The sequence below is a fragment of the Nuphar pumila genome, chromosome 4, assembly GCF_984573655.1.
Source record: "Nuphar pumila chromosome 4, dmNupPumi1.hap1.1, whole genome shotgun sequence".
Lineage (NCBI taxonomy): Eukaryota > Viridiplantae > Streptophyta > Magnoliopsida > Nymphaeales > Nymphaeaceae > Nuphar > Nuphar pumila.
The window spans coordinates 136,272,480-136,297,792 of record NC_143252.1 but is presented as its reverse complement, the minus strand read 5'-3'; the positions used below and the strand labels follow the sequence as shown (position 1 = coordinate 136,297,792).

The window sequence follows — 25,313 nt, the reverse complement described above, 5'->3', positions numbered from 1 at the left end:
CCTAAAAACAGTCAAACAAAGGGCCTAATTTATTATTATCCTTTTAATTCTGAATTAAATCATAAGTCGAATTATAATGGTAACCTTCATCATTAAGAGTTTAAACTCAGTTTTTTTTAAGGATAAATTACTCCTTTTCAATTTTCAAAGCAGAATAACTCCAAGCAGTCAAAAAGGGAATGACGTTTTCAAGACTAGAGATGTTGACTTGTGGTTCTTACTCGACTGCTTTTAAAAAAAGTGCGTCTCATATTTAGAATTACCTAAAAATACAGTAAAATTTTAAAATAAAGTGAAAGATTGGCCCTTAAATGAAAAATTCTCCCCAAAATTTAAAAAACAAAAGAAGTAACAATTGCGCTATTGGCAGAGAAAACGTGGCAACAGTCTCCTGGTCGGGGGTCAAAGAGAGAGGGTCCCCTGTGGAGGACGTGGGGCCCGTGACGCGGTTTGGACGTTCTGACGTGGCGCTGTCAATAGACAGCGAGGGAGTCCGTGGGACCCCCCCCCAATGACTCCGTCCTACAAGACGCGGGAGAAAGAAAGAAGAAAAAGAGCCCCACGCAAGAACGAAGAAGCAGTCTTCGTCGTTGTCTGCTCCCTTTCTTCTATCTGCGTTAGCTTCGAAGGCAGCAATCCGACGTCTTCAACGGAGAAGAAGGAGAGGAAGGTGAAAAGGAAAATGCTTCTTTGGTATTAGATCCATATCGAAGAGGAAGGTGAAAAGGAAAAGGCTTCTTGGTATTAGACCGATATCAGATTGAGAGAGAGAGAGAGAGAGTCCTCAGCGGAGAAGGACAGGAAGGAAGGAAAATTCTTCTTGTTATTAGATCGATATCGAAGAGGAAGAAAGCAAGGAAAAGGCTTTTTGTTGTTAGATCGATAGAGATGAAGGGTGGTCGAGGGGGCCGTGAGAGGACGGGGATGAGCAGGACTGGAATGTTCATCCTCTGCATCGCGTGCTTCGTCATCGGCATGCTCTTCACCAACAGGTCAGAAGAGACCTCCCCCTCTCGTATTCTTTTATTTTTTCCGAGGAAATATGAACACCCAGATCGATAAATTGTTCAAAAAGTTCAGTTTTTTTTCTTCTTCTTTTCTTCCTGGTTGCTATTATTATTAAATTGGTATTTGAGGGCGATAGAGTTTTCTTTTCCCTAGATCCACCACCGCAAACGGTGGGAAAAACGTTTCTTGTGGTTGGAAACTTGTGGGAACGTTGGGTTTCTTTTGCATTTTTTGTTTCTTGAAGTAAAATTTTCTCTTCTTGAATGGGTTTTTGTCCTCATAGATCTGTCATATTTGAGACAATGGATGTGAATTCAACTTGATGGTCTTTTTATGTTTGTAGGGTCTTTCTTTTTGTTTTTTTCTTCAGTTGGGAAAAGATGGGATCCGGTTTGAAGATTTTTAATAGATTAAGGGTTTTCGCCTTGGTGGGTTTCGGATAACACCTTGGGAAAGTGTCATTCTAGATTTTGTAGATCTAGATCGTTCATCTGATGGGTTTTGAAGAGTGTAGTGATTTCTATTGGTGATTTTGGAAAGGGGAAAAGGGTCTTTTGGTTTTGAAGGGAAATGATAGACCATTGACGAAGACGGCTGTTTTTCCTTTTTTTTTCGAATTCACGTTCGTTTTTAAAAGGAAATGGGGATTAATTGATGGTTTTTGAGGAAAATGGGGATCGCGTGTATTGCCATTTTGGCAAAACACAAAATTTGCAGTTTTTTGTGGAAATAAAGCAACAAAAAAAAGCTTAGACAATTTCCCTGAAATGCTTTTGTTTGTTAGGGTATGGGTTCCTCCTGAGTCAGGTGGGAGAATTATCTCGAAGAGACGGCAAGAACAAGAGCTAAATCTGGTAAATGAATGCTTTCGAAGTGGTTTAGCAGTGTGTGCAACTTTTGTTTTAGAACATATTTGGTGGGCTATACTGTCTGATGTTCACTGGGATGCCTGCTTTTTCCTTCATAGCAGAAGCTTGATCAAGATAAAGATATAATGGATGAGGTTCACCGGACACATGATGCTGTAAAGTAAGTGTGGTGCTTGACATTTGAGCTTGTGAACCTCTAAAATTCCACCATTGATGACTGTGAAAGAATTTATATTTCAAATTATTGTTTAGTGTGAGGTTGAAAGTTCCATCGTCTTTTTCTTTTTCAAAATTGAGGCTTTTGGTTGATGATTCCAGGTACTTAGATAAAACAATATCTACACTGCAAATGGAGCTAGCTGCCACTCGTGGTTCACAAGAGATTGGCACCGGTGATTTGCCTCCTGCACTGAAATCTTCTCATCACAGTGTTGCTTCACGGAAGAAGGCTTTTGTTGTGATTGGCATTAATACAGCTTTTAGTAGCAGAAAGCGGAGAGACTCTGTTAGAGAAACCTGGATGCCTCAAGGTCTTTGAAATGATCATGCTTTTTTTTGTAGAATATGTAACTAGTATCTTTAATCCGTACACAGAACACTGCAGTTCTTTGTATAGATTGGTCATGCTGATGATTTCAGCATTTGCTTGAGTTTCCCCAAAAAGCATCATCCAAGTTTTTTCCCCCCCTCTAATCGTCTGTAGTGCTTAACATGTATTGTTCAACCTGTATTCTTCCATGTGTGACCTTTGTATGATCTATTCTTAATCTGTCCATGTTGTTAGTTCTAATCTGCACAACTACAGTGTATAAAATGCAGAGAAGCCTCCTTGAGCATGCTTGGTTTATCAAGTTTTGACACAGTTGCATCTATCAATGCATCACTTTTTACTAACCCTGATTTTAGTAGCCAATCCATGGGTTTTGCCTAATTCATTCTTGAGTTTCTCATTGTTTATTATTTTAGATTTCATTCTTCTGCATTTTTTTCATGTTCCCATTAGCTTCATGTTATGAAAACAGTTAATGAATTACTTCTGCTTGTTGAAAAACTTGCCTGTGGATATGTGGGTCCATTTGTTTCGGATAACATTTTATCACATATTCCATGCCCTCACACATGGTTTTCGTCTGCCAATCTATTTTGTAGCACATTTCTCACTGTCATGTTATATAGTTCCTCTTTTTATTAAACAAGAGATCACAAAACCTTTCCTTCGCTTTTTTTTGGGGATATGAAACTGCATATTTGTCTTTGCCAGAACTAATTTGGTGTAATTGCTCATAATGTTATAACATTTAGTCGCCTTTGCTTAGCCTTATAAGGTCAGTTTTTATTTATCCATCATATTGTAATCGTTGCCTTGTTTTTTTCATACGTTTACAATAGAATATCATATCTTTTTGAATAATAATATACTGAAATTATAAACTGTCTTATCATGTGAGTGGTAAGGATCTTATGAATATAAACCTTTTTTGTCTTGGCATGCTTTGAATCTGAAGTTCATGTCAGTATGTAGATTTTTTGTTATAACATTTGTTTCTTTGGTTCATTCAGGAGAGAAGCTGTTGCAACTGGAGCGAGAGAAGGGAATTGTTATCCGTTTTATGATTGGTCATAGGTACACTATGCTATTCCAATGTTTCGTGCACATTGTGTAGACTTTTAGGCTCTTTTTGGGAGCTGGTTTTGCTGGGGGGGGGGGGCGATGAGAGGGGCCATGAAATCTACAGCTTTGACAACATCCTCACCAGGAAGTTGTTGATATATGTGGTTTTGTTCTCTATCGCCCCTCCCATCTTCGCTTTGATCTCCCTTCCCCACCCCAAATACAGGAGGCCAAATGATGGCTATACCGATGGGGATTCATGGACCGTCGCCGCTCCTAACACAGGATCCCAAACATAGCCTTAGTTCCATTGTTTGAAAACAAATGTTTTCACTATTACTTGGATTTAAATTTATAATGCATATTAAATCCAATGATTGATTTGCAGTTGTTAAACATTGTTAAACGAATTAATAATTTGTTGCTGGCCTTTTGGTTCATTGACTTTATCAAACTTTATCTATGTCTTGTTTCTAACATTCTTATTGATTCACCTCTACTTTTCTCCATTTTTCCAATGTGACATGACTTCAATGTGATTTGAACTTAATTGATTCAACTCATATTATTCAATAATTTTAGCTCTTTTTAATTAAAAGCAGTACTTAACTCTTTTCATAACATGTTCAAACAGCAGGATCTGTTCTTGGAAATCAATTTTTTTTGGGCTAAAAATTAAGGTTTCCAATTCTAAGAAGCACAGTTTCCGATTTGCCGCTAGCACAATTGCCATTGTGTTTTGGAAGCAACGAGTCCCACACTTCCAAGATTTGCTTCCTACCACTATATAACACTTCTATCTACTCTGCTTTCTTCTACCTTTTGGTGATCATAGTTTATATCATAGTCACAAATATTGCCTAGTTTTTGAAAATCTCATGATATTATCACGTTTTGTTCAAAAACCATGACTATCACGATATTATTGCAAGATCTTCAAAATCTTGATAACTATGAAAATACCACAAATTTTTTTTTTTGATGAGGAACCCTTGCTGAAGCGAGGAAAACCCTGGGTGGGTTCCCACAACCACCCTGCCTTATGTGGCCCACCTCTGAAAGCTACAAACACACCCGTGTGCCAGTGGGATTTGATCCGGTGCCTTCATCTCAGCACCCCACAACCACCCTGCCTTACGTGGCCCACCTCTGAAAGCTACGGACACACCCGTGTGCCAGTGGGGTTTGATCCGGTGCCTTCATCTCAGCACCCTCATAACCACCCCACTGGCCATGCGGGCGAACCCCACGGTGGTGAAAATACCATGATATTATCACGGCATTCTAAGATGAAAAACAGAAAAACAGAAAAACAAAAAAGACGCATAACTGTACATTAGCCCACTGCCAGCTCATGCAACATTAAATGCTTTTTAAAAAAGCATTCAGAAGGTGTTCACGTGGGCAACACCACACAATCACACAAGTATGCATCATGAAGAGGCACATAAGACCTCTTCAATAGAAAGAGGAGAGGTCAACTTCCGTGGCCCTCCTCAATATGGAACTATTTTTGGAGGATCTCAATAGTGACTTAATAAGTTGCCTATCCAAAGTACTTTTAATAAGGTAATATCTTATTACTTTGTTTTCTATTTGTTTAATAAGGTAATATATATCTTATCATTCCTACCTTGTTTTCTATTTGTTTAAAAATTCTTCTTAATATTTTTATTTATAATATTTTAACTAACCAATATTTTCTAAGATTTTCCCCAGAAAAACAAAAAAATTTAAAATCTCCCGATATATTCCAATGTTGAGAAATTGTCGAGAATGACATTTGTGACTGGTTTATATTAAGGTTGTTCCCTTATATTTATTAATATATAGCACTTTGATCATTAATGGATGTTGCTATAGCATGGGTACTTGCATTATGAAATGGGTAATCTATAAAGTTTCTCATGGTTAGTTTGGAAACTCACTGTTATAATCGAGTGGAAGACTTACCATTCCTTTTGATACAATGAAGATTTAGCCCTTATGTTGGAGTGAACTTTTTTCCATTTGTTGAGGATGAAATTCTGTGTTCACTAAACACAAATCAAACTATGCAAAAAGGAAACTCAGGTTCTACATTTTATCGTTTTTTGAACTGTGTGTGTGTGTGTGGATGACATTTCATCATATCTGCGACTTTAGTGTGTGCTTTTGACAATATTTTTTCTAGTCAATATGATAGAATTTTTTATTCAAGGTTCTTTATTTTCTGGTCTCTTTCTTTACCCTCCCTTGCTACTATATGTTTCTTCCTTAGTTGGGAACTAGTAATGTAATGATGTGCAGAAGGATTTTAATTTGGATGGTATCTATTTTTTCAGTGCTACAGCCAACAGTATCTTGGATAGAGCCATAGATTCAGAAGATGCAGAACATCATGATTTCCTTAGACTGGTACATGATCAACCATTTGGTTCCATTAGACCATGAGCAATACACTGTTATAAGATATATATATATATATATATATATATATATATATATATATATATATATTCATTTGATTATGATGTATCAACATCAATTGCAGGAGCATGTTGAAGGATATCATGAATTATCTGCAAAAACAAAGATATTTTTCTCCACTGCAGTAGCCAAATGGGATGCTGAGTTCTATGTCAAAGTAGATGATGATGTTCATGTCAATTTAGGTATAAATTCTGGGTGTTCATTATCATCATTGAACCTTTTCTCATGCATTTATGATATGTTATGCCACTGATTGTGTTAACACTTAACAGGCATGCTTGCTGCAACTCTTGCTCGGCACCGTTCAAAGCCTAGGGTTTACATAGGCTGTATGAAGTCTGGACCAGTTCTTTCACATAAGTAAATCACTTCATATACATAATAATTCCTCTTTCAGCCTTAATTTCCTGCACTGTTAATGTATTTTCTTTTCTTGGATGCACTGTAGAAATGTAAAGTATCACGAACCAGAATACTGGAAATTTGGAGAGGAAGGAAACAAGTACTTCCGCCATGCAACTGGGCAGATCTATGCAATCTCAAAGGATCTGGCTACATACATTTCAATCAACCAGTAAGTGATAAACTATGACTTATGGTTTTTGCATGCGCTGATGGCTATTCCTAGTAAACTAATTGTTTGTTATGGTGATTCTGTAGGGCTATATTACACAAGTATGCCAATGAAGATGTCTCACTTGGTTCTTGGTTTATCGGACTGGATGTTGAGCAGATAGATGAGCGGAACATGTGCTGTGGAACTCCACCAGGTAAGAATTCCGTTGAACTATTTATGAGATGGAAGAAAGAATGTTTTTCCTAAAACTTCAGTCTTCTCTTTGTTTTCCCTTTCTTATGGTTTGGGCATTTCCATTTACGTTTTATTTCTTGTTATCAAGATTGTGAGTGGAAGGCCCAGGCTGGGAATGTGTGTATCGCATCATTTGATTGGAGTTGCAGTGGTATTTGCAAGTCAGTGGAGAAGATCAAAGATGTACATGCACGTTGTGGTGAAGGAGATGAAGCTGTTTGGAGTGCTCTTTTCTGAGCTTAAAACTGAGGACTAGCAAAGGGTTGAAATGTTCTTTGAGCTTTCTTGCAAGGTTTTTCATTAATCAAATATTCTGACATGCTGCTGATTTCAATTGATAAAAGGGGTGCCAAGAGTGTGATGCATGTTCTTTCCAAATTGATTAGCTGTGTCCTCACAGAGGGCATTATGGTTAAGCAATGGATTGTCAAGCTAGAGGATTCAAGAAATCCCTTATGTAAGTTTTGGCTTGGAAGCTCATAAGCTTGTTCATATTTATCATTCTTGTTTTACAGAGTTTACAGAAAAATTTCTGTAAAGGGGTTCACGGCATTTTCTCAGGCTGTAGATGGATGTTGTACTCAGTCCATTAGTGAGTAGAATGTAATGAAATATCCCATGTTTATTTTGTCCTTGGTACTCAAACATTATTATACATTAATTGATACACGTTCTGCTATGATCTTTTGTATCCAGAACATGGTAAATACATTATTTGGTTTCTAATTTTCCTTTTCATTAAATCTTGAGAACAAAGTATATAAATTGAAAGAAGTCCATCTCAGACATAAAAGCTAAACATGGGCTTGATGAGAAGAGTAAATTTGGGAAGGTGCCAAATCCAAAACACATACCAAGAGGATGTAATGGACAAGTGAGTCGAGTTTTTATTGTTGAAGCTTAGCTTGTTTTGACAGCCCCACGCATGAGCTTGTATCATCACAATTTCAAGCTGAGTCTCAGCCACCTTCCATGAGCTTAAGCCAAGCCCAAGCTCATTTGGATTAAGAAAAAAAAGGGTTGTTACGATGACAGGGAAAATAAATTGTATTCTCAATGTTTCGAACTTGCAAGTTTTTCACTTTGTTTCTATGTAACACGGACTCTTCTAACAGGGCACCGCACCCGTGCCCAGGCGGGTGCGACACTTGGACACAACTTCCTTTGTGTTAGGTGAAGTCAACCACGGAGGTCCACTTATATCCAAAAGTTAACCCTAATCAAATCTATTTTTATCTATATTATATATATATAAATACATAAATGCACACAAATACATGGAGTGTTAACTTAAAATTGTATATATATATATACCCTCCCCGCACCCTTGCACCCAAGTTTTTTTAAAGTGCTGCATCGCCACATCTACACCCATACCTTCATCCACACTTGCACAATGTAATACCTCTTCACCCTTTCTAAGTACTGTAATAGGCTTTGCCCTAAGATATCTCATGTATGAAGTGATACAAAACCCTTTGTATACACTTTTGTTATAAGAAGTTTTCGCTTTCTTGCCTTCTTACTCTCTGCCTTCTTGCTCTCTTTATGTGATTGTGCATGCACATGCTTGTGTTACTGAGCATGTGTGCTCAGAAGGCTAGTCTTCGGTGTTTGGGAGCACCGGGGCATGTCACGAGGGCCTTCACTTTCGTGCCTGTGACAAAGTGGTACCAGAGTCTTGTTGAAGCTGGGAAAGGGATTTGACAAGCAATCTCGAGCGATCTGATGTCACTTGTTGATCATGCATTCGAAGTTGACCGAATTGCCTTACATGAGAACTCACATTTAGAATTCGAAAGAAGCCACTCAGGGGAGTCAGGTTCCTCTCGAAGAATTCATAGTGGATGATCGTGTGACAACTTTGGTACACAATGTTGCCAAGTTGAAGGATACCATGACTAACATACAGGAGTTGGTTCACGATGCAAACAATGTTTTCTGACGCTTGATCACGAGATTAAGTCTACTGTGAAAGGAATGGAAGACTTTGTGTACAATCTTACCACCAAATTTGAAGAACTACTTGAAAGGTTCAACACTATGGCAGAAGAAATGGCCGAGATCCACAGGAAGAACAACCTCAGCTGGAGGAACAACAAATGGTGATAGGCCGCATATCAAGTTACCTAAACCTACAAAGTACAAAGGTACTCACAATTTGAAGGATCTTGAAAACTTTATTTACATGATGGAACAATATCTCGATGCTACAAGAGTCGAGGAGGTATACAAATTGCACACCACAATAATGTACCTTGCGAATGAAGCAATGCTGTGGTGGGGACGCTACCTAGGTGATGTTGGGCGTGGTCTCGTGGCAATTCATTTATGGGATGATCTAACACAAGAATTGTGCAACCACTTTTTGCCAAAGAATAAAGAGAGAAATGCCCTTAACAAGTTGATGTCATTAAAGCAAACTGGGTCAATTCATGACTATGTTAAGGCTTTCACCTCATTGATGTTGGACATCGAGAATATAACTGACTAAGATCATAAATACCATTCATGTATGGACTACAAGGGTGGGTTGCTATAGAGCTGAGTCGACAAGACCCCTTGGATCTCACATCGATGCTTATTCTCATCGAGCAATTAGCTGAGATTGATAAAAAAATACTACATTTCAAGGCAAACCATTCAGAAATAATCGTAAGAACAACAAATAAAGAGATAACAAAAGGAATGATCATGGGGATAATTTTGGCAATGATAACTGACAAGGCAATGATCAATAAAATAGTGGTCGACAGGATGAAAATAATAATAATCAACACAATAATAACAACTATAGGGGGTGACTATTGTCGTTGTGACTGTAATCACTGTCACAGTGACCATTGGGCGAATGAATGTCCTAATCGAAATCATGGTAAGAGAAATGCAAATAACTACTAGCCCAGAGCTGCGAACGTCATTCAAACTGAAAAGGGACATGCCACTGCAGAAGCACCAATTGTAGGAGTTATGCAAATGATGAATGTTGTGAAGGTGACACTTGCTGTCAAACCGCCCATAAATAAAAGTTGATGTATTTAGAAGTCCTTCTAAATGGGAGAATTACCAAGGCCTTGGTAGACACGGGTGCCACACACAATTTTGTTTCTCTCAAAGAAGTGAAGTGACTGATATTGTGCTGAAAAAATGAGAGTTGGATGAAGGCAGTCAACTCCAAAGCCAAATCTATCTATGGTGTTGTTTGAAATGCACCAATACGCATCTTGAGATGGTTTGGAAGGGCCGCATTTTATGTAGCCCTGACAGATGATTTCAAGGTTATCCTTAGAATATAATTCTTGTGAAGCAACAAGGTGGTACCAATGCCTCATCTGAATACTGTCAGTTTCGAGCATGATTGTTGCACTGCCTATAGAGAAGACTTGTGAGCATTTGGTGTCCGCACTCCAAGTAAAGAAAGGTCTAAAGCGAAGCGACATGACCTTTCTTATGGCAATCTACGAAGTGGAAGATGTGGGTGATGTTGTTGATGTCCCATTGGCCTTGGTACCAATATTGAAGGAATTTGGTGATGTGATGCCTGACGAATTGTCGAAGAAGCTACCTCCGTGACATGAGATAGATCACCATATTGAGTTGGTGTTGGGTGCACAACCGCCAACATGGCGATTGCTGAGCTATTGAAATTGCAGAAGCAACTTGATGGCATGCTTGAAGCCGAGATTATTCGACCATCCAGAGCTCCCTTTGGAGCGCCCATATTGTTTCAAGCAAGGCACGATGGGTCGAAGCTCTTGTGTGTTAACTACTGAGCGTTGAACAAATTGATAGTGAAGATCAAACTGCTTTCTTTGATCACGAACTTGTTTGATAAACTTGGAAGCCCTAGATCTTATTGAAATTGGACTTGAGATCAGGTTATTGCAGGTAAGAATTGTTGTAGGAGATGAATCCAAGTCCATCTGTGTGAAATGTTATGGGGAGTTCGAGTTCCTCGTGATTCCATTCGGCTTGACAAACACACTTGTGACCTTTTACATCTTGACAAACAAAATATTCAAACTGTTCTTTAACAAGTTCATCATGGTTTACCTAGATGACAAAGTTGTGTACAACTCGATGGAAGATTATGTTCAACACCTTCAGACTGTGTTTCAGACTTTGAAGGACAACAAGTTGCATGTCATACATGAGAAGTGTCTATTCGGTTAGAAAGACGTGCACTTTCTTGGCCAAGTCATGGGAGGAGGCATGCTGAAGATGGATTACCAGAAGGTGTAGGCCATTCAAGAGTGGGAGTTGCCTACTATGGTTCCCGAGTTGCGCTCTTTCTTGGGGCTTGTCAATTACTATTGGCGATTCATTCAGGGATATTCACTAGTCATCGCCCCACTCACTGATCTGCTGAAGAAAGACAAGCCATGATTGTGGACGGATGCTTGTAAGGAGGCCTTTGAGAAGATGAAGCATGTATTGACAAAAGAACCCATGTTGCAGTTGCCTAATGACCAGAAGCCATTCGAAGTGCAGACAAATGCATTTGACTTCATGATTAGAGGGGTGTTGTTGCAGGAAACTACAAGAAAAACCCTGATTAGCGACATATATTTGTGACAATTTTTTTCCGTCGTAAATTAGCGACGAAATTAGTGAGAGAACATTATCTTTCGCTAATCTTTGAAATATTTTTGAAATTAGCGACGGTACAAATTCTGTTTCAAATCCGTCGCTAATTATCTACAGATCGACGACAAAAAGTTTTTGTCGCAAAAACTGTAGCAACTTAGTGGCGAAATTAGCAAGGGAAATATTTCGTCGCTAATTAGCGACATATTAGCGAGGGAAAAATTTCCTCGCTAATTCCGCCACTACTTTTCGATTTAAACCGTCCCACCTAAGACGCAAAATTTTCCCTCTCTTCCCCATTCGAAATTTAAACTGTTGTGAGATTTAAATCGTTCCCAAATGAGCGTTCTTGTGAGCAATTTCCCTGCCTCCGTCCTGATCTTCCCCTTCGGCCCCATCGGAGCCCAGGCGTCGAGGAGGTCAAGCGACCACTGGCAAGGCTGGCCGAACGATCCCGCTGGCCGAACGATCCCGCTGGCCGATGAAGCGAAGCCTCGTGCTCTCCGCCGTAAGGCTCGTCGGATGACCACCGCGACGATCGTCGAGCAGTCGCCCAACTCTGGCGCAACAGAGGAGGGTGGGGGAATCTCGATGAAGGCCGTGCGGATCGTGGGGCAGCCGTTGTACCTGGACTTGCAGGCGACGTCGCTGGTGGACCTGCGGGTGCTGGACGCGATGCTACCCTTCTTCACTGGCCGCTTCGGCAACCCCCATTCCCGCACTCACCTCTACGTCTGGGAGTCGAATGAGGCGGTCGAGCGCGCCAGGGAGAAGGTCGCTTCCCTTGTGGGCACCAACCCCAAGGAGATCTTATTCACCTCCGGTGCCACTGAGTCCAACAACATCTCCGTCAAGGGCCTCATGCGCTTCTACCGCAACAAGAAGCAGCACGCCGTCACCACCTAGACCGAGCACAAGTGCGTCCTCGACTCCTACCTCCACTGGCCTCGTCTCCGTCATGGCCGTCAACAATGAGATCGGTCCATTCCGACCTCTGCGAGACCCAATCAGAGATCTTGGGGCCGAGGGAGTACGACTTGCTGGGATCCGGTGGTGGGTCGTCTTCCTCCTCCGTCGCCGCCGACGAATCGGTCCAAGTCTGACCTATTGCTATCGAAATACTGTCCGGTAGGGAGATTTTTTTTTTATTTTTTTTATTTTATTTTTTTTATTTAAATTTAGTGACAGATATTATCCATCGCTAATTTAAAATAGCAAAGGACTCGCGTCGGATATTATCCATCGTTAATTTAAAATAATGACAGACTCGCAACAGATCATTTCCGTCGCTAATCCATCGCAAATTAGCGACGAAAGTAGTGACAGATAAGTTTTGTCGCTACTTAGCATCAAAAAATTCGCGATGGAAGCTATCCGTCGCTAAACTGTTTAGCGACGGATTTAGGTCATCGCTAATCCACATGTTTCTTATAGTGAAAGACATCCCATCACTTTTGAAAGCCGCAAGCTAAATGACACTATATAATGCATGATTCTGAGATGCTGACTATCGTGCATTATCTCTGTGTGTGGAGGCATTAACTTCTGGGCTATAGTTCATTGTACAAACTGACAATGTTGCAACAAGTTACTTTCAGACCCATAAGAAGCTGAGTTTGAGACAAGCTCACTAGCTAGGATTTCTAGTAAAATTTGATATGGTCCTAAAGTACAAGGCAGACATGACCAATGTTGATGCTGACATATTGAGTTGGAAGGTTGATCTTGCAGCACTGCACGAAGGGAAAGGTAGAACTAGCCAATTGATGAGCGATATTCTCGAGCGGGTTCGAGAAGGATTGAAGAATGGTCTTATTGCCCAACAACTTATCACCTTAGTGAAGGAAGGAAAAACTCGAAGGTTATGGTTGGAAGTCAATTTTCTCTGCACCACTGGAGTTCGTTTGTATATCCCATGGTAGGGTACTCTGTGAAGGTGCTTGATACAAGAATGTCATGACATGCACCGGGCTGCTCACCAAGAGTAGCAAAGGACATTGGCATGATTGGAGCATATATACTATTGGCCGCAAATGCATGATGATGTTGATGGATATATGCACACTTGTTTGATTTGTCAGCAAGACAAGGCCATTAACCAGAGACTTGTAGGATTATTGGAGCCATTACTCATGTCGAGTCATCACATGAGGGTGTATCACCATAGACTTTATTGTCATCTTGCCTACTGCACACAGGTGAAACTCAATTCTTGTGGTTATGGACAAGTTTTCAAAGTATGTTGTCTTTATACCTGCCCCTGACACTTGCTCAACTGTTGATACCGCAAAGCTATTCCTGTGGCATGTGGTCAAGCATTAGGGAATCCCAAAGGGTATTGTAAGTGATCGCAATGCTTGTTTCACTAGAAAATTTTGGCAAGAGGTATTCCGCTTGATGGGGATATACTTGCACTTCAACATGTATTTTCATCCCTAGACTGATGAGTAGATCGAGTAGATCAATCACATGCTGAAAGAATTCCTTTGGCACTTTGTTATTGCTAACTAGCGAGATTGGATGGATTTTCTTGATATCACCTAATTCTGCTATAATATCTAGAAAAGTGACTCATCTGACCGAAGTCCATTTGAAGTTGTAATAAGACAAAAACTGCATACTCTATAGTCTCTTGCTACTCAAGGATGTGGGAAAGCACCTTATGCATACCTGTTGATTAGGAACTAGCAGGACCAAACAATGTTAGCAAATAAGTATTTAAATAAGGTGACAAAACACATAAAAAAATAGTCAAACGAGAAATGTCGACCTGCAGAGTTTCACGTTGGACACAAGGTGTTGGTGAAGCTCTTCACCAAGCACATAGCTATATTTCAGAGACACCATTGAGGTTTCATTTGCATATATGATGGTCCCTTCACCATCACAAGGCACGTTAGGAACTTGACATACAAGTTGGACTTACCAACATATTTTTAAGTATATTCAGTCTTTCACGTATCCAACCTGAAGTTGTTCCGTGAAGACAAGAAGGATCCACTATAGAGCATACCGCACCATGCTTTCATCCCATAACAAATGCCTTCAATAATCAACACATTGAGCAAAGAACCAGAAGTGATCTTGAACCACTCCAACAACTACCTCGATGAAGTAAAGAAGTATTTGGTGCAGTGAAAAGGACTACCGAAGAGTGAGGCAACATGGGACAAAGCATCCAGTATGAGGAAGCATCACTAGCTCGTGGAGTACCATGCCCAATTAATGTTGATGATGACACCAACTTAGGTGGGGGAGCAGGTTTCCGACTGCCAAGTTTTTCACTTTGTTTTTACCTGATGTAATACCCCTTTGCCCTTTCCAAGTGCTGTAATAGGCTTTTCTCTAAAACCCCTCTGTGTACTACGTGATACAAGACCTTTTGTACACACTTACTTTTGCTATAAGAAGTTTATGCTTTCTTGCCTTCTTGCTTTCTCTATCTTTCTCTTGCTCTTAATTTGCTTTCTCGCTCTCTTTATGTGATTGTGTGAATGTGTGCTTGTGTTACTGTACCCACATGCTCAGGAAGCCAGCCTTCAGTGTTGAGGAGCACCAAGGCATGACACAGGGGCCTTCACTTTCAAGCTCGTGACACCCAAACCCTGTTTGAGTAAAAATACAAAGAGGAATATAAAGAGTATTTCAACAAACCTTTTACTTCTATATTAGAATGGAATCATCCCTTTTTTATTTCCATTTAATCAATTCATATCCTTATTTTGTTTGTTCCCATGAGGAATTTAATCTTTTCCATAAAAATGATGCTATCTCTATAGTTGAGAATCCATGAACCATCTTAGTTAGAGGTGAAAGTGGGTTGGGTGAACTTGAATCAAACCAAAGAGCTTAGACCAATTTATACATGATCCCGCTCAATTCAGTTTCAATGAACCCATGGGTGAGATCAGTTCCAAAATGTTAAACAACTTGGTTTTTTGTGTGAAAACTAAAAACCAAAACTTGTGTGTGCCCATATACCTGGACCCACAAACATCTAGAACAAACAAGGACCCAATCAACGATGAGATATTTGAGCCAAAACCTGTGTGTGAAAACTAAGATGCATCCAATCTCATGTTCAACGGTACTTCATCGATGACTTTTTTAGCGTCTGGGACATCATCGGTTGTGAGATATTTTGGTAAGTATATCGTTAATGGTTGAAACAATTATTCTTTAAAATTTCTGGCATCAATCCATTTTTTAAACTGAACATTGGCATGAATAGATTATTTTGTTATTATCTCTTCATGTTAAATGAATAGATAAATGTACAATTCTAAAAATTATTTCATATTTTACCTATTTATGTTATTTTGGCACTCTTTTTTGGTAAGCACATTTTTTTGGCATTGTCTCTTTCTACATATTTTTTACTTTTAGGCATTCCTTGTTATCCTATACATTACATTTTATTTTTTGATGCTATTTGATTTCACTCTTGGTCATAAATCTAATACATTTTATAGATCTTGATTTGAGTTTCATGATAAAAAGTTCTCTCTCTTCTCATATGCCTCTTAATTTGTCTTATAATTTGTTCATGTTGCACAAGGTTCTTCTCATTTATATCTATTTGTATGATATGATGTTTGATAGATGCAAGTGTGCATTTTGATTTTTATTTTTAGAGTTATGTTCATGATCATAATATCTTTTCTTATATACATGGATTGACTTCTCTTTTGAGCTATGATTTTTAATATAATTCCTGGATAATAAGTTTTAAAGGCAATAAGTGTCAATCATCAATTTGTCTGTTTTATTTTTATAGAATTTTTTTAATTATTGATTATAAAATGTTGATTGAAGAAACTATCATGGAGACACCAATACCTACTGATGGAATAAAGCAATGAGAGAAACAAATACCTTACCCACATACTGATTTGTCTTGCTATGAAGTACAATTGAGGCTTGACACATGGATAGAGAAGGAACTTGCTTTGTGGCAAAAAATATGGGTGACTAACATATACCATGATAAATGTAACATGAGTAAAAGGAGGCCAAGAAAGTTGAGCTCAAATTAGAAGCAACCAACACCTTCAGTTGCCATTTTGCAAAAGAAAAGGTTGAGAAGCCTGTGGTCAAAACCATGTCTTCCATCCTAAAAGCATTTAAGGGAGATTCATGTGTGCAGTCAGTGGTGAAGAAGTTGAAGTAGCCATTGATTGAGTCTGAGGTTATTGCTAACCTCAATGCCCGACTAGAGGAATCAAGAGATGTGACCACCTGCAATGGCAGTGGTGAGATGTAGATGGATAGTGTGGACACTATGAGGGTGGAAAGGGCAAAGGAGGTACCTCCATAAAGAAAGGATGCCATGGTTGAGGCAGAGAAGATAGGAGGTGAAAATGGTGAGGTAGTGAATGATGTTAATAATCCTCAATCAAAGGAGAGAGAATCCCTTTGTAGAGAGGTACCTCAACAAAAGGAAAAGGCTCTAGTTGTGAAGAGTGTACAAGAGGATGCTGAAGAGTCTGAGAAGGTTTAAGATGAGCCCTTAGAGGAGCAAGTGCATGCTCCAAGAAAAAAAGTTGCATTGACAATATGTTTGCAAGATGTTTGTGATTAATTTCAATGTTACATTCAATCATTCATTAATTTTTCATATATATGTGTGTTTGGTTTTGAATTTGAATTATGATATTATATCAAAATTTTAATTTTAGGTTATATGTTTTTTTTATGAATTCTAATATTTGACTGATTTCATGCAAATTTTATTATGATTGCAAGATTTACATACTCAAGAGTTGGAGGATCCAACACCCCGTATGCATTAGTTCTACTGGTTCCAAGCATAATCTTGGTTCTTAATACTATCAAAGAAAGTGAAAAACTAGTTGGATAAAATGCATTTTTTAAAATTCTTGGAGGTCACACCATGAAAATTTTGTCATAGTCTTGTAAATTTTGTGATGCAGTTATGCAACCTAACAACCAACATGTTTGAGATCTTCGATTTTGAGATGACAATCACCTTAGAAGATATAACACCCATCATTGGACTGAAGTGCCATGAGGAGCTAGTGAATGCATCTCGATTTGGATATTTAAAGCACTCATGTAAAGTTTTATTAGGAGAACTCGAGGATGCATTCGAAGGTCAAATGTTAAAATTGTCATGGTTGAGGAAGACATATGACTGCAACATGACCAAGAGAATAAAGAGAAAGATACCCTGCATTGGAGGTAAGGTCGATCATAGGATAGAGAGGAGGTTGAGGGCATTCTTACTCTACTTCTTAGGCACATGTTTATTCATCGATAGTGATGAGAAGACAATCCATACATTATATATGAAATTGTTGCAAGACCTAGATCACATCAATCTAGTGAAGTGTAGAAAAAAAATTGTCTGACATGTTGGTGTTGTTGGAGGTATGAATATTGGTTTGATTTGATTGTTATGAAAATATTATTTTGTTATATTTATTTACTAATTTATGTATTAATCTTTATAGGTTTGGATATGAGAGCACATATTCAATGGAAGGCTTCTTGGACGTGACTCAATCCCTTAATTTTTATGTATTTCAATATGAACCAGGTCACACTGAAGAGGAAGAGAAAAAAAATTATGCGTGCTGACCGAAGCACATGTAAGTATATGTTGTAAATGTAGTTATATTTTTATAAATAATGCAATATAGGATTAACAATAAATGAAACTTCATTTTGTAGGTAACATGGCACTCCTATGAAGAAGATGTAATTAAGAAGGATGTGGTTATCCAAGTCATGAACCTCGTGAGGAAAAACATATTGTTGAATAACATGAATAAAGTTGAATATCAAATATATGGTCAATCAAGTTATCCGACAATTTGGATATGCTCAACAATAACCCCATCACCCTCCTATAGTTAGCAAAAGCGTGTCAACTTGTTTGAGGGATAGGTCTAATGATTATCCTATGTTGTTCTCATTTGAAATAGAAAATTGCAACGATGGTGATGATGACATCGACTTGTATTTCATGGGACTTTATCTCCATGAGAATGTACCTGTCAACACCCAATAATTGTCAAGTCATTATATGATGAAGAGGGGCCTCAAGGAGATGATAATGCGCATATACATATATTAACTTTGTTTACAAATTTACTTTCATTATAAATTTATTACCTTGTATACTTATATATACTTTTATTACAAATGAAAGAATGATGAGCAAATAGGGGTGGGAAGATAGAAGAAATGAATGACTTCAAGTGGAGAGGGTGTAGACTTAACTCTTGCAAGAGCTAAAATCTGTAGACTACAGAGGATCTGCTTGAATCAAATGATATGGTGTTTTCTATCTAGGAGCTCATTATTTTGGGTCTACAAGAGCTTTCACAAACTCAAGCAGTGTTGCTCTCTAGAACGGACCTCATTATCTCTAGCAAGGATAGAGAACTTGATGAGCTAAGAACACAAGGATAGTAGTTGCAGCCTCCACAACGTGGTGCCTCTATTTGTTTCTGTTGTATAGATACATTTACAAACAAATATAATTTATATAAATATATTCATTTGTCTATATATACTATTTATAAAAGGAATGTATATACTATGGATCTTTGTAACAAAAAAATATATATAATTCAACTAAACTGCTAATGACACATGATGTGTTGTCAGGAGATGACAAATTTGTTTTGCTATAAATTTGGATTTCGATGTCAGATTAGATTGATTTTTGGCTTGTTAGAAAACTGAGATCTTCCAGTTTAATTTTTATTTTGGTTAGAAACTTTGAAGAAGTCATTTTGAACAAAAATAGGATCAAAGTTGCCCTTATTTTGGAGTAAGTCGAAAACATAAGATTTTTGATATGTGAAATATCGTGGTTAAAAATGAGGTGTTTACAAGGTACCCATTGTTTGATCCTTGATTTCACAATAAGAAGGATGAAATTCAAACACCGCATTATTGTCTTGAAAAAACTTCTGAACCGACACTAAATTTTGAGAAATATGTAAAACATGTAAAATATCTTTAAAAAATATTTTTTGAAAGAAGATATCATTCATAACATATCGGAATAAAACTATTACAATACAGTAGATAGTGATGAGATATCACTTGTTGTTACCAAAAGACAAAGAACAAACATAGATGCAGTCTTAATTCTTTGAATCCAGCAGATATCACTGGCTTGCATAACTCTAAAAGAAAACCAGAGGCACAACCACAACCCCACTGATAAAGGCAAATGCAAACAACATTCCGGCTACAAAGAGAGAGGATCCACCAAATGCTGTTCAAGATAGAGAGAAATCGCCTATACTCAGTCCTCCCTAAGAATAGATAAAACCGAATATTCTGTGACCCGTTGACACAACGAATACAGGTTTGCAAGAATTGCAAGATAAGTCCTGTGTCAGAAAGCCGAACTGCAGTAGCCATGAAAACCTGAAAGTGATCAAACTGATCTGCTGTCCCTGAATGTTGTGACATGTTATCTATAACTGAGGTTGCCAAAGCAACCATAATAGCTAACAAGATCCTTTACAGGAAAGAATATCTCAGAGCAGTGATCATGGAAGAATGGATCATGCACAACACAGTCACAGTCACAAGCTCACCCGACAACACATTCAGTATTCATCCCCTTACGCACACCAACACACACACCCTGACGCACACCAACACACACACCTTGATGCATCCATCACTCCCCCGTGCCCACACACTCACACCCCCCCCCCCCCCCCCCCACACACACACACAGTAAGAGAAGAGAGGCTTGTGAAGCTATTCCCACGCCTGTCGTGCTTGTTCCTGCAACATCCATAACGCCCCCTGCAACCAAAGAAAGATGTTTAAAATGTCTTTAAAAAATTAAGACTTGTCATGATGCTTAACAACTGAATCACTAACGTTTTCAATAAACAAACCTAATCAGTTTTACCGTATCTGGGCAATGATAGTTGGCTGATAGGTTGTTGAGATCACTAGCCACAAGGTGTGTCACGACAGAATTAGGGTACCAACTATCGTCCCCCACAGTTGTCTGACAAGCATGATAAACTTGTGGCTGCATGTCTCATTTTGAAAGATATGTGCAATTTGGTGTCACTGTTAGGATTCATGCCCAGGTTTGCCACACACCTGACAAACCACATGATTGTACCCACCATAGTCGGCCTGGCCTCTACCACCTTGGTTGACTTGACCTCTGCCCTGAAACCTACCACCCCGACCTCGATTATTTCAGCCTCTAAGGAATCTGCCACCATGTTGGCTGAACTGCCGATTTTGATTAATTTGCAACCCTTGGCGTTAAAAACAACATTGGCAGCAAGCACAAATGATTTATCGTGTTTCTTCTCTGATTCGATAAGTTGGGCTTCTTGAGTAAGCAACATCCCATGCAGCTGATTCAAAACGATAGAATCAGATCCCGAACGTGTGGCAATCGAGGTCTTAAAGGCTATATATTTATTAGGTAGCCCATGAAGGATGTGAAGAACCAAATTATACTCATCAACAAGCTTTTCGGCTATTGCAAACTAATGAACAATCAGTTTTGCCCACTGAATATAATCATCTATTAATTTTTCACTTTTCTTCAATTCATGCAGTTGATTCTTAGGATATAAAATTCAATACCTCGAGTGAGCCGCATATGACTGTTTATCTAACGACCCAAACTGTTCGAGCCCGGGTTCATGGATGTTAGTTTTCAAAGGAAAAATACCAAAACAACCTCAAAAACCCAATTAGATTTTTTTTATATATAACAAGGTCTCAATATCGCTATCAAAAACATTAGTCCAACATCACATGCCAAACCATCCATATTCATTAACTTAAAGTTTTAAAAAAATGCTTATAATAGAAAATGTATAAATAAAATGAAGTACTCTACATTGCTTCAGGTCACTGGTAGTTGAGTCCAAGTCCACGAGTTAAGTCCTCCTGTTCACTGCGCTTTTCAATCTTGCAGTTATAACCAAGTGTTGGTGAGACTAAAACTTACTAAGATTCAATTTACAAATATAAGACATGATCATTACAACTATATTGAGCTTTAAGCTCCTAGTCTGAGTTTAGTGCTCTAACTAGCATACATGTTCTTTATATATTTTTCTCTCCCTTTTTACCTTTTTCATTATCTTTCCTGAAATCATCCTCATTTCTAGAGTAGACATTCTCAATGTCGTACTCTACACTAATCAGCTATTCCGAAAATAGCCTCTTAGGACGTAGCAACCCATGTGACAACTCCAGAGTCTATGTTTGTTGGCCAGACATATGAATCACTCCATAACAACATAGTTCAAATTGGTCCAAACAATGAACTTCTAATCAATGTAGCTTTGTTCATCGATTGCAAGCTGAAGAGCCTAATATGCTCATCGGTAGCTAGCCGAAGAGCTAGAGAAGCTATACCTACCCCCAAAGTGTTCAAGGAGCTATATATGCCTCCAAAGTTTGTGGTTCATGCTACTTCCTAGTCTAATATGCTCTGTTTTTTAACTCTTAAAGGTTACCTAAGAATTTCTAAATTTTTTTAAGCACAAACGGGGTATACACACCTCTAACAAAGCCCTAGACCATGTCCTTCCTACTAGAGTTTCTTATCATTCTCTGTGTTATTACCCTAGGTGCATTATTCATTTTCTTCTTTCCTTTGCTTTCTTAGCGTTAGTGTGTTATACAGTTTTAAATGTATCTGCACTAACTAATGTTCCACATGTAATCATATATACATGTTATAGTTCTAGGGATAACAATAAATCATAGAGACACATTATCACTAATCACGTCACGACACTTACAATACCTCTCTCAAGGTATAAGTGTGACATTCTCAGAATAAATCATTTTTTCTAAGAATCGTGAAACTTTAGTTCTTTTTCTCAAAGCCTAGTATTTCATTTCATTTTCCACAACATATTACATGTATAAGACTTTTATCCTCATTTTCACAACAAGCACAAACATGACACAAGTCATATCATATGTTCGCATTTACATGACATGATCAAGTACTAAAATAAACATGTAATATGTATCATAATCTTCATGCATCTTATTGAAAGTATCAGAAATATAGATTCCTAAGCATGAAATTTAGTTGATCTATTCATCAACATACTTATAAAGTATATGAAATCACATATCAAGATGCATTTATGAAAAAGTTTGTCTCTTATTTATCTAGGAAGTTATTTGCAAATGTCCACTAACCTCAAATCACCCAAATCTCAAACTAATGATCAACCTTAACCTTTTTGCAAATGATGTTCTGAAATGAGCAAAAAATCACAATAATAAATATCATCAAGTCTCTACTTATGTAGAATTATTTAAATACCCCTAAGCCACTTTGCCAAACTTTAATATCAAACTCTTAGAGTTTGCCATCTTTCCCATATTCCAATTGATCTCTCTCAAAAAGAGAAGTTCAACGGTCTAAAAATCACCTAAATCCGATATTGTGGTGAAGAGTTATGCCTGATTTATTGATTAGGCATAATAAAGACAAAATAGTCTTTGTACCTCTCAAATGGGTCTACAACCATACATCAAGCTTCACGCAGCTGACCCTCTTGATCTGTTTCTCAAATTTTAGATCAGATTCGACCCCGATCTGAATCTTATATACATACCCAAAACACACACACACAATATATATATATATATATATATATATATATATATATATATATATATAAAATTTATTTACTCTCTTTGACCAACTGAACTGGGTTGGCCTACTAGTAAGGGGTAGTTGCTTTCTCATGAGAAGTTAGGGGTTCAAATTTTAACATCATCATCTCATATTTTTTCTTTTTTGATAATCCTGAATACACTGAACCTAACCTTTCACCTAACCCATACTCATCCGAGACTGGGTTCAGTCCTATCCTCACTTTAACCCTAACCCAAACCTAGCCTGGTCTAGGTTTAATCCAAACTGGACCTTCCTGCTTCAGTTCTTGTTTCTCCAACTCAGATCTAGATCCAAATCTAATATAATGTGAATATCAAACTGGACAAAGATCTAGTCTTTGTTTCATATATTGGATCCAAATATGATATGACTGATCCGAACCTGATTCATTTTGAGTTTGGTATAGAATGAAACTAGACAGATCTAGTTTAAGTTTGGGTCCGAACTAGACCCAAACCTGGTATATTTTGGTTTGGTCCCACTAGATCTAAACTTGATCCTATCTGGTTTGGTCTAATTGGATCCAAACTAGATCCAAACCTGATTTGTTATGGGTTTGGTCTCACTGGATCCAAACCCATATCCGGTTCATGATAAGAAATTGAGACAATGTTTGTCTCAGTTTTCCCCCCATAAATATATATAAATATATATATATATATATATATATATATATATATATATATATATATATATATAAATATATATTATTTTTAACCCATGCTTTGTCCCAGTCTCACCCAGACCAAACTGGTCTTGGTGCAAACCCACTTGACCCGGTCTGGGTTACACCCAAACCGAGGGTTGTGGCTGGTTCGATCTGTCTCAAACCCGAACTGAGCCGATCCTGGGCTCTCATAGACCAAGACATAGAAAGATTTCTTTATGTTTCACTCATGTTTGACCAAACTAAGTCTAGGTCTACCAAGACCCGAGAGTATTAGACTCAGTCTGATTCAAACTGGGTTTGGTTTCATCTCATTTGGACCAAGACAGAGAGCATTAGCTTTCTATCTCGCCTCTTGATTTGGGTGAACCCAGACCGAGTCTTTATCTCGTCAAAGCCTTGACCAGACTCAGTCTGGTTCTTCACCCAGACCGAGTCGGTTAGTAAACAGGCTGAGATAGAAGGCTTTTACTCTCTGTCTCACCCCTGACTTGACCATGCTCAGTCTGGGTTACACCCAGACCGAGTCAGTTTGTTATGCAGGCCAAGACAGAGAAGTTGGATTCTCTATCTCGCCTTGTGCCAGTGATCGGGCTATATTTGGGTGAACCTAGACTGAGTCGGTCTAAAAATTTATTGCAGATCCAAGATAGAGAGAGAAATTTCTTTGTCTCATCCTATTAGACCCGACTCGATCTGGTTCTATTTTCCTCATCGAGACAGAGAGCTTAGCTCTTTGTCACTTTTTTTTTTTTCTGTTCTCAGTCGGGATCAATCTAGGTTCACCCAGACCGAATGGGTTGGGTGTTGGCCGGCCGAGCTGAGACAGAGAGCCTCCTGGCTTTAACCCTACTAGGCCCAGTCTGGACTCATCCAGGCTGGGTCAGCCTGGTGGCCAACCGACCACAAACCGAGACAGAGAGGGTTGCCTCTCTATCTCGCCCTTTTTTTTTTGTCTGGCTTAGTCTAGGCTTGCCCAGACTGAGTCGGCCTGGTGGCTGGCTCATGACTGATCGAGACAGAGAGAGACCTCTATCTATTTTGCCTCTAACCTGGTCAAACTTGGTCTGGGTTAACCCAAAGCAAGACGGTCAGGCTATAGGCACGGCGGCTAAGATAGAGAACTCGATTCTCTGTCTCATTGTTTCTCTTACACAAAAAGAAGCAGAAGAGAGGTGCCTTACCATATGCCAGATCGTGATATCCCGCTCTCTCTTTCTCTATCACTTTCAATAAAAATGGAGGGGATGAGAGAGGGGATCCATGGATTTTATACGCCCATGGGTAATGGGGGGTTACTCCCTCATTAACGAGGGGCCTCTCCCTCTTCCCCACTACTCCATGAGCGGGTGAGGAAGAGGGGTCCCCTCATTAAAATTTTAAATGCGGGGGTCATTTTCATTCCCCCACCACATTTATCGTGGGAGGGGAAAGAGCACCCCCTCCTTTTGACCTAGCCCTCAAGCCCACTTGGCTGGCTAGGTGCTTTCCAAACGTCATACGAAGTCTTCAAGATGCCTATCATCTGGCTATGCATTGACTTGGAAAGAGAGAAGATGATCCAACTCAATAACAGTTGATCATGCCTCTGTCACATGAGAAAATCA

At 38.7% G+C, this 25,313-nt stretch overlaps 1 protein-coding gene across 3 annotated transcripts; it reads left to right on the top strand.

Annotated features, from left to right (window-relative positions):
* Positions 1–577: 577 nt before the first annotated feature.
* LOC149841206 (beta-1,3-galactosyltransferase 7-like) lies at positions 578–7,493 on the top strand. Of its 3 annotated transcripts, none has more exons than XM_090003668.1 (11): positions 578–992; positions 1,793–1,862; positions 1,979–2,037; positions 2,196–2,407; positions 3,438–3,501; positions 5,814–5,886; positions 6,023–6,143; positions 6,234–6,321; positions 6,410–6,535; positions 6,622–6,731; positions 6,861–7,493. In XM_090003668.1, the coding sequence occupies exons 1-11, from the start codon at positions 889–891 to the stop codon at positions 7,007–7,009; spliced, it is 1,176 nt and encodes a 391-aa protein (XP_089859794.1). In that variant the 5' UTR covers positions 578–888; the 3' UTR covers positions 7,010–7,493. The 3 variants fall into 3 exon arrangements, with proteins under 3 accessions (XP_089859794.1, XP_089859793.1, XP_089859795.1); XM_090003667.1 differs by having other exon boundaries at positions 581–992; positions 1,976–2,037; XM_090003669.1 differs by lacking the exons at positions 1,793–1,862; positions 1,979–2,037 and having other exon boundaries at positions 754–992.
* The last annotated feature ends 17,820 nt before the right edge of the window (positions 7,494–25,313 follow it).